Source organism: Chionomys nivalis, chromosome 3 (genome assembly GCF_950005125.1).
Source record: "Chionomys nivalis chromosome 3, mChiNiv1.1, whole genome shotgun sequence".
NCBI classification, from domain to species: domain Eukaryota; kingdom Metazoa; phylum Chordata; class Mammalia; order Rodentia; family Cricetidae; genus Chionomys; species Chionomys nivalis.
In genome coordinates this window covers 71,020,364-71,029,721 of record NC_080088.1, presented here as the reverse complement: position 1 = coordinate 71,029,721, position 9,358 = coordinate 71,020,364, and the positions used below count along the sequence as shown (strand labels likewise).

Sequence of the window (9,358 nt, the reverse complement as noted above, 5' to 3'; positions counted from 1 at the left end):
TACATCTGGAGACATCTTGTTTTTATTGTAGTCCTTACCCTCGCCCCATCTGCTCTGGAAGAGCACGGCCAAAGCCTGGGCACATGAGAGTTTGACCGAAGCTCTACTTGGCTTCCCAAACCCAAGCGGGATAAAACCGAGTTCCCTGGGGTGGAGACTCAAGGCAGCTGCCAGGGGCAAGGGGCGCTGGTCACTGGCTGCTGTCCCTCGCTGGGCTGGCCAATGGTGAAATGGGGACTGCTTGTCCCCATGAGTACCGGTCTCACTCATAAGACCAGGCCATTTTCTCCTCGTTTTCATCTGTACGATAGCCAGTAGATCTGACTACACCAGAAGGTAAGAATACTTCTACTGAATTCCTGATTGCGTGCATAGAAATGCCAGTTCTGGCTGGGCTGTGTTTAGATTTTGCTTTCCACAGGAGTGTAAGGATGGATGTAGAGGAAACTCAGACCAAGGAAGCACCCACTGAGCTCTTCATCTATTGTTCAGAGTTCTAAGAGAGAATTGTCTCTTTTGGCCCAAATGCTTGAGACTGTCCTGAACTTTGCTCAGTACATTTGATAGCAAGGTGCTCACTGAGAAAAAAACAAAACAAAACAAAACAAAACAAAAACTTGGAGTTAGTGAAGTGGGAGGCTTCATCCTCAGATGCAATTCCGATGGAAAAGGGGATATCTCGCCTCGCCGCTTTATGAGTTAATATGATAAAGAAGCAGACAGAGAGACAGCTTGGGGAAGCCACGTTGAGTTCTGAAGTTGGACGAGTTTAGAATCCATTTCTACTGCTTAGCTCCACTCAGCAGAAATGAGCAGAGTAGATGCCATAGAACAGTCAGGACTGAGGGGAAGAAACAGGTGTGGTCTTGCTGTTGTCTGAAGAGCTGGGGACATCTGTCAGCATGAGCCATTGAGGATGCGTGAGGGGACTGGGTGACACTAAGAGGTCTGGAATATAGTGGCAATTTGGATAGAAAGTCATATTTTGAAAGATGTTTTCTGACAGAAACTTTGGGCCTGCTTGGTCTTTGCCAAACCTAATTCTTGTCCTAGTGAACATGGCATCAGAACCCTGGTGGTAGATGGGTGAAGTGGGGAGGGCTGGGAAGTTCAGGGAGCCTCTTGTGTGTCATGAGATGTAAGTCCCCTTATCTGGAGAATTTGTTTATTTATTTATTTATTTTGGTTTTTCGAGACAGGGTTTCTCTGTGGCTTTGGAGCCTGTCCTGGAACTAGCTCTGTAGACCAGGCTGGTCTCGAACTCACAGAGATCCGCCTGCCTCTGCCTCCCAAGTGCTGGGATTAAAGGCGTGCGCCACCATCACCCGGCTGGAGAATTTATTTTTAAGACAAGGGCACAACCATCTCACTCCTTGTGACTCCGTTAAAAATGAGGGCAGATAATTTGGTCAGATGGATTTTGGGAACAAGAGGGCTAGAGGAAGAGGTCGAGTGTAGCTTGGTTCTTGGAGCACTTTGGTTCCCAAAGCTTAACAAGAGATCCTTGATGCCTCCGTCCCCATGTCTTGAGGAATCCTAAGAGACACGGCTTGCTTCTTGTCTTGTGCACATGAACATGTGTGCGATTGCACATGGAAGTTAGAGGTTTTCTTAACTTCCACTTTATTTTTTGACAGGAGAGACAAGGTCTCTTACTGAACCTGGAGGTCCATGAAGAAGGCCAGACTCACTGGTTGTGGAGCTCCAGGGGGGCTCCTGTCTCTGTCATCTCACTCCCAACCCAGTGTTGGGGTTAAGGATGACAGGCTTTGACATGGGTTCTGGGCATCGAAACTCAGGTCATCATGGTTACACAGAAAGTACTCTATCAACTTCATTTCCTGAGATCTAAAAATATTTGTGTATTTATGTGTGTGTATGTGTGTGTGTATGGGTGCATGTGTGTGTGTCGCCTGTGTACAGGTACACTCATTCTACACCAGGCATGTGATGGTCAGGGGACAACATTTGGAAGTCAGTTCTCTCCTCCGACCTTGTTTGAGGCAGTTCTCTCTTGCTGATTCTCCCACTCGGTGTTCTCCAGGCTGCCTGGTCTATGAGCTTTGGGACGACTCTCCTGCCTTTTGTCTTTTAAAAAAAGGTTTCAGAGACAAATGTTCCCTTTGCTGTCCACCCAGAGGACCAGCAGCTCCATGTGCTCTGCTGAAGTTAGGGGCCGATACATTTGGGAAGCAAGAGCTTCAATCAGGAGCTCATCCTAAAGACTTGATGGAGGGATGCTCTGCTTTTCCAGTTTCTTGAGAACTTGCTTGTGTGTGTGTGTGCGTGTGTGTATGTGTGTGCATGTGTATGCATATGTGTGCATGTGTGTTTGAATGTGTGCATGTGTGTAAGGACATGAGAATGTAAACAGCTCTCTAAGACCGAGTGAAAGCTTCCAGATAATCGTCTTAGGAATTAGACAGAGGTGACTCAGCTCCTGGCCCTGCCATTTATGATCAGGTTGTACTATTGTGAAATTGACATTATTAACCCATTCTTTTGTGGTACTGAGGGTGGAATTTAGGGTTTTGCAGAGACTAAATGAGCTCTAGCCTCGGTCACCACTATTGATCTTTAAGAATGGCCATTTCATGACATTCAACCCAAAGACTGCATGATCTTTTTGTTGTTTTTGGTTTTTGAGACAGGAATTCCCCCTGTAGCCCTGGTGTCCTGGAACTCACTCTGTAGGCCAGGTTGGCCTCGAACTCAGAGATCCACCTGCCCTTGTCTCCTGAGTGCTGGCATTAAAGCCATGTGCCACCACCACCCGGCTAAGACTGCATGATCGTAAGGTAATATCTTGGCTTTTTCAAGTCTCAGGTTCTCCTGTTTAGCACAGTAAGAAGCAAGTACTGGTTAGGAGGGTTAAATGAGATAAAGTCTAAAAGTACTTTGTAGTGGTTGTGGTGGAGCACACCTTTAAACCCAACTTTCAGGAGGCAGAGGCAGGGGGATTTCTATGAGTTCAAGGCCAGCTTGGTCTCCATTGAGAGTTCCAGGACAACCAGGGCTACATAGGAGACCCTCTGTTTCATAAAACAAAAGAAGTACCTTACATAAATTCTACTACACAGAATTGTCACCAGTATCAAAGTGTAGTTGAGTTCCTCATCTCACAGGAGTCTGCTGAGCAGGTTAGGACACTGGGCCCAAGATCTGTGGGTCATTTTAGAGGCAGTGCTGCAAACCATAATGGTTTCTGAGTCAGAAATCTCTCAATGCTCATTTTCCTACTTTTTCAACTTCCCCCGTTTTGTGCAGTTATGTTCCTTCTTTGTTTCATGAAGGTGAAAATAACCAACATGTCCAACCTTCTAGCATGGAGCTGTCCCAAGAGGATGTACGAGTGCACCCCCAGCCTTTCTGTTTCTAAAACCAACGGTGGGAGGACTCTTGGGGTCCCTCTTGGCTCTGGCATTTCTCGTGGCCTTTGTTGCCTTTGTTGGCTGGTATTGCAATCATATTTAGTGACCTCTTCTCCCATTGTAGCCATCTCTGCTAGTCCCAGAGGAAAGCCCAGCCTTGCGTTTCACAAGATTCTTCTGTTGTTACTGAAATGCTAGCGGGTCAAAGTGGGATTTCACATCTATTTCACTATAGTGTGGTCCTCTAGGGTCCTCTAGGGTCCCTGGAACATGGAAACCATCCTTTTGCACATTTCCCATGGGGTTTGCTGGCGAGGCAACTATAGGGAAGGCCAGTATGGTGATCTGGTTCTACTTTGCTTCTTATGATTAGGCAGAAATGACTGAGTCTTTCTGGCCCTCAGATGTCTCACATGGAGCCCTCCCTCCTGGTGCTGTGTGGGTGAAATAAAATGCCAGCCTTCCAGAGCAGGTCATCCATAAACACTTGTCTGCTTCCATTGTCTCATTTATGAGTATAGCAGATCATAAGGTTATAAAATACTCCCTACTTTCTGCCAAATGGGTCTCATGATCATATGTCTAGGCAAAGAGCATAAAGCCAGGGAGGAAGATGTGGGCAGAACTAGGAGGAGGCTAGCTGAGAAGCCAGCTCATATGATTTGCAACCTTCTGTCTCTCACCCTCTCCCCTCCATGGGGAGGGGTACTAAAAGGCAGGACATAGATCATGTCCAGTACTCAGTTCCAGGCAAGTGTTTCCCCCCATAGAAATAGAAATCTTTCAAAATCAAAGTGTAACAATTGCTTTGTTTATGTAAAGAACCGAAATAATTTCAAATAAAAAAAAAAAAGATGCATTCTGTGTCCTTCAGTGGTTATCCATAGCTGACTTTCTACCCAGAATCAGGTGGAAATGAAGCCTTCTTCAATTAGGAGCTGTCCTTAGCAAATGTTTAGGGACTGGAGAGAGAGTCCAGCAGTTAACGCTGGCAGAGACATCTTGCAAAGGACCTGGTTCACAGCTGTCGGTAACTCCATCTCCAGGCGATCCAAGCCTTCAGCCCTCCAAGTGCGCCTGGACACGGATGTACGCCCCCATGCATATTCAAATTTAAAAAAACAAAAATAAATCTTAGAAAAAGAAACAGCCGAGGATATGTGCTATTTGGCACCTCCGCCCCTTGCCACTCTCAGGGATCCCGGAACAGCACCTGTGAGTAGAGAAAAGTGCTGGGTACACAGAGGCCTTGGAGAAGAATGTGTTCTTTTAGGTGAGAAAGGATGCTGATTTTTTCAGCAGAAAGGGAGAACCAGAAAACTCTAGGGGTCTGTCTTTGCCTCCCTTCCCAACGTTTAGGGTAAGTCCTGGGCCACCTTTTATCCAGAGTCCTTCTAAACTACCGGCATTAGTCCACACGAATTCTGGATTCTTTCTTGTTTCCCGCTGGAAAGATTGGCACATCATAGACTCTTCCTTCTTCGCATCTCGTGTGTGTGTGTGTGTGTGTGTGTGTGTGTGTGTGTGTGGAGGGGGGGAGATCAGAGTTAACCTTCTCAGGAGTGTGGTTGCTGAGGCTGTAAGAAGAAGGGGCAGAGACGAAGCAAGATAAATGACATTTGTAAAGCTTCAAAGCAAGGGCTAGTGAGATCGCTCGGTGGGTAAAGGTGCCGAACCTAATGACTCCAGTTCGTTCCCCAGGACCCAATTGGGGGAAGGAGGGAGCTGACCCGCTCAAGGTGCTCTCTGACTTCTGTGGGTACATACCCACAGGCACGCGTGCAGGAACACACACACACACACACACACACACACACACACACCTACTGACCAACCTGCCTAGCTAGTTGACTGACGGTAATAAAAAAGTTTCAGGACAAGCATTCTCTGTAAATACAAGAGGGACATCTGGGGACTTTCCTCTGGTTTTCTCTAACTTGCCTCTTTTGCTCTCGGGACTAGTCAGACCTAAAGTGCTTCATTTTCATTTCCCTGTAGCCATTGTTGAGACTATGCTTCTGAGCCCTCCAGATTCAGTAGATGGCGACAAAGGCCCACAGCGAGGCAGTCTGGGTGCCCGCTGGCCTCTCCGGGAGCGGCACTTGATTCAGGCGGTTGTCTCTGGCCCTCTCCTCCTACTACAGTAGGTTTGGAGCTAGGCTGGGTTACATGAAACACTTTCTCCAGATAGTGTCCTCCACAACAAAACAGTTCAAATAAACAAAAATGCAGAAGAAACACATTGTGTTGCTAGTAATTTAACCAACAGAGAACTCTCACAGAGATACTTAGTGAGGGGGTTAAGAGATAGCCGTTTCAATAAATTGTACAGGTTATTAGTGACTGGAGAATGGAAACCATTTATTCCGCTCACTAAACAACATCTTTTGGTATTACTGTTGGGACAGAATCTCACTGTGTAGCTCCTACTGGCCTGGCAATGCAGATATTTTAGATGATGATTATAAACACAAGAAATGACGAAACTGAAACAGTGTTTCAGGTGAAGAATGATTTTTGCTATTCTTTAAGAATAAACATATCCTTTGGAATTAGTTGCTTTCTTTCTGTAGTCTCCAATGAGTGTGTGTGAGTGTGTGTGGGGTATTTGTGTTTGTACACACAAGTGCTCACAAGTGTACACGTGTATATGAAAATGAGGGGGAAAAGAAGAACCAGGGAGTAAGAAGCTGTCTAGAGTTGAATGGAACAGCCAGAAAACCCAGGACAGGATCTCGGAAAGCTCCCTGTGCCTGGGCCTGTGTTCAGGATGAGGAGACTAGAAGCAGATCATCCCTGCTGCCTGTGAAATTACAATCTGGCAGCTAAAGGAGATAATGTGCAGAAGATTATGCTATGCAGTGCAAATTTCAGAGAAGGACTCTAAGTGAAGGCCTTCTGGGAGAGTAGGGACAGAGATAGTCACCGAAGGCCTTCCATGACAGGTGAGGACTGGGGTAGCCACTGAAGGCCTCCTGGGAGAGGTGAAGACTGGGGTAGCCATGGAAGGCCTTCTGGGAGAGGTGAGGACTGTGGTAGCCACTGAAGGCCTTCTGGGAGAGGTGAGGACCAGGGTAGCCATGGAAGGCCTTCTGGGAGAGGTGAGGACTGGGGTAGCCACTGAAGGCCTTCTGGGGAGGTGAGTATTAAAGGTGCAGATCTTTGGAATAGACTCCAGTCAGAGGGATGGAACGATGCAGGCTGATTGGAGGTACTGTGTGTGTCTGCCCGTCCCATGGCTATGCACTTGTTGATTCTAGGGCTCAGGATGCTGCTCCAAACTGTCCTGCTGCTCTTAGTTCTGCACCGTCATGCTGAGGTTACCACAGCTGAAGAACCAGGAGTCCCACTCCCTCCTCCCAAGGGGACTTGTGAAGGTTGGATGGCAGGCATCCCAGGACATCCTGGCCACAATGGAACACCAGGCCGTGATGGCAGAGATGGTACTCCTGGTGAGAAGGGCGAGAAAGGAGATGCAGGTATGAAGAGTCCTGGGCAGAGTGGGGCTTTGCAGAGTGTAGGTAGAGACTGCTCGTTTGTTCCTGGCTGTCCAGACCTGAAATAACCACAGAGAAACTATATTAATTACTACACTGCTAGGCCTATTAGCTCAGGCTTCTTATAAAGTAACTCTTATATCTTAAATTAGCCAATTTCTATTATTTTATATTTCACCACAAGGCTCATGGTTTGTCTCCTTTGATGGCTACGTGGCATCTCTTTGACTCCACCTCTTTCAGTCTAGCTATAGTCAGTCTAGTCTATATTCTGCCCTGCTATAGGTCAAAGCAGCTTTATTCATTAACCAATAAAAGCAACACATATATAGAAGGACATCCCACATCAGCAGGATATGTGATACCAGTTACTAAGGCCCAGACACAGGCAAAAAGCAAAACCTTTCTTATCTGGTTCATAAGCATCCCGGAGCTTGAGTTGTCCTCTTTGAATGAGATGAGGTGGTACCTACGGAGGTATCCACGACTTCCCTCTATTTGTCTCTCCTCTCTGCCTACCCATGTCCATATTCCCAATGGGTTCTTCTTCTTTCCCCCGAATTCTTGCTCTATCTATTGTCAGTCATCTGTCCTTTTTGAACACTCCTGTAGCACCTGGCAGCTTTTAGAGAATGCTTGGTTTAGTCAGGAAGACAAGTCTAATGTACGAGACTCTGGGTAGTGGTTATGAGGACAAAGTGTCTTCAAACACACCAATATGAATGCGTACAAAGGCTGAAGGTATGGAATACAGAAGAAGAGCACCAGAGAGGATGCAGATTCAGGTTGTGCTGAGGAGACTGGGCTTGAGCCATCCCTCAAAGGATGACTTTAGAGAATAGAGGAAGGAGGACATTGGACAGAGGGGATAGAAGGCAGCGCATGGTTGGTTAGCCAGTGCACAAGGGACGGGTTGGGCAAGTTAACTGTGATGGATACTTACAGGAGATGAATTTCTGGGGCAGTATGGAAAGGTATGAGATGAAGGAATGAATGGATGAATGAGTAGATGAATACATCATGATCAGAACATCTTCTGACCCCAAGTGACTACTACTAACTCAAAGCCTCTACCAGGCCCAGTCAAGCAAAGAACAATGAGCCAGGATGAACTATCTAGCGAGAAAGTTCTCTGCATTAGTCAGTTTTCTCACCTATCTTTTAATTCATTCATAACTTTAAAAACTATGGTTGAAGATGAACTTATAGGAACCCACTGGGGTGTATGAAGTGGAGATGACATCTTTCCTTGTCCTGTCACATGGATGGTGGGTGGAGGCCCTGGAAACCACCTGGGCAGCTCTGTTCTCAGCAGTCACAGAGTTCTTCTCACCTTCTAGGTCTTCTTGGCCCTAAGGGTGAGACAGGAGATGTTGGGGGGACTGGAGCTGAAGGGCCCCGAGGCTTTCCCGGAATTCCCGGCAGGAAAGGCGAGCCTGGAGAAGGCGCTTACGTGTATCGCTCAGCATTCAGCGTGGGGCTGGAGACTGGAGTCACGGTGCCCAATGTTCCCATCCGCTTTACTAAGATCTTCTACAACCAACAGAACCACTACGACGGCAGCACCGGGAAATTCTATTGCAACATCCCCGGGCTCTACTACTTCTCCTACCATATCACAGTGTACCTGAAGGACGTGAAGGTGGGCCTCTTCAAAAAGGACAAGGCCGTTCTCTTCACCTACGACCAGTACCAGGAGAAGAACGTGGACCAGGCTTCTGGCTCTGTGCTCCTCCACCTGGAGGTGGGCGACCAAGTCTGGCTCCAGGTGTATGGGGATGGGGATCATAATGGACTCTATGCAGACAATGTCAATGACTGCACCTTCACTGGCTTCCTCCTGTACCATGATACCAACTAACTCAGAGCTCCCAATGGCCTAAGTACCCCAAGAATCAAGGAACAGTCAGCAGGCTTCCAGCATAGTTTGAAAGATTGATTTTATTGTTGAGCTTGAGGGTTCTGAATATTATCCGCATGTGTGCTCATTCATTCATGAAATGGCTTTATTTTTTAAAAAAAATCATCGCTGTGTTCTTAGTCCAGAAAAAGAAGCCTTCCCTGGTCTCCACAAGTCTTACATAGTAGCAATCATAGAATAAAAATAACATTTAGGGGGAAGTTTCACAATGCTCCCACTGACTATGAAGAAGTAGATAATGCTATTTTGTGTTCACTGTCTCTCTTGATCTTCACACAAATCCTCTGTATACTGTTTATATATGAAATACAGTATCTCCTCTTTTTACAGTTGGGGTCTTTAGGCTGAGTTTATGAATGTCTAAAGTCTTAAATGTATTAAAATGGCAGAGCTAAAAGTGGAGACCAGAGCAGGGTCTGTTTCCATTGGAAGTGTAGGTTAAAAGGGCCAGTTCCTGTGAAAGTTGTTACTTCTCTGCCCGGCTCCACTCTGGCAAAAGAAGATCATCGCCCAAACCTCATTCAAGAGATTTATTGAGAGGGAAGAATCCAGGAGCCAGAGGGGAGCTG

The 9,358-nt window shown here is 46.7% G+C and overlaps 1 protein-coding gene across 1 annotated transcript; it reads left to right on the top strand.

The window, feature by feature from the left end:
* The first annotated feature begins 235 nt into the window (after nt 1-235).
* Nucleotides 236-9,118, top strand: Adipoq (adiponectin, C1Q and collagen domain containing). The gene is made up of 3 exons (XM_057766094.1): nt 236-336; nt 6,632-6,850; nt 8,209-9,118. The coding sequence occupies exons 2-3, from the start codon at nt 6,640-6,642 to the stop codon at nt 8,727-8,729; spliced, it is 732 nt and encodes a 243-aa protein (XP_057622077.1). The 5' UTR covers nt 236-336; nt 6,632-6,639; the 3' UTR covers nt 8,730-9,118.
* The last annotated feature ends 240 nt before the right edge of the window (nt 9,119-9,358 follow it).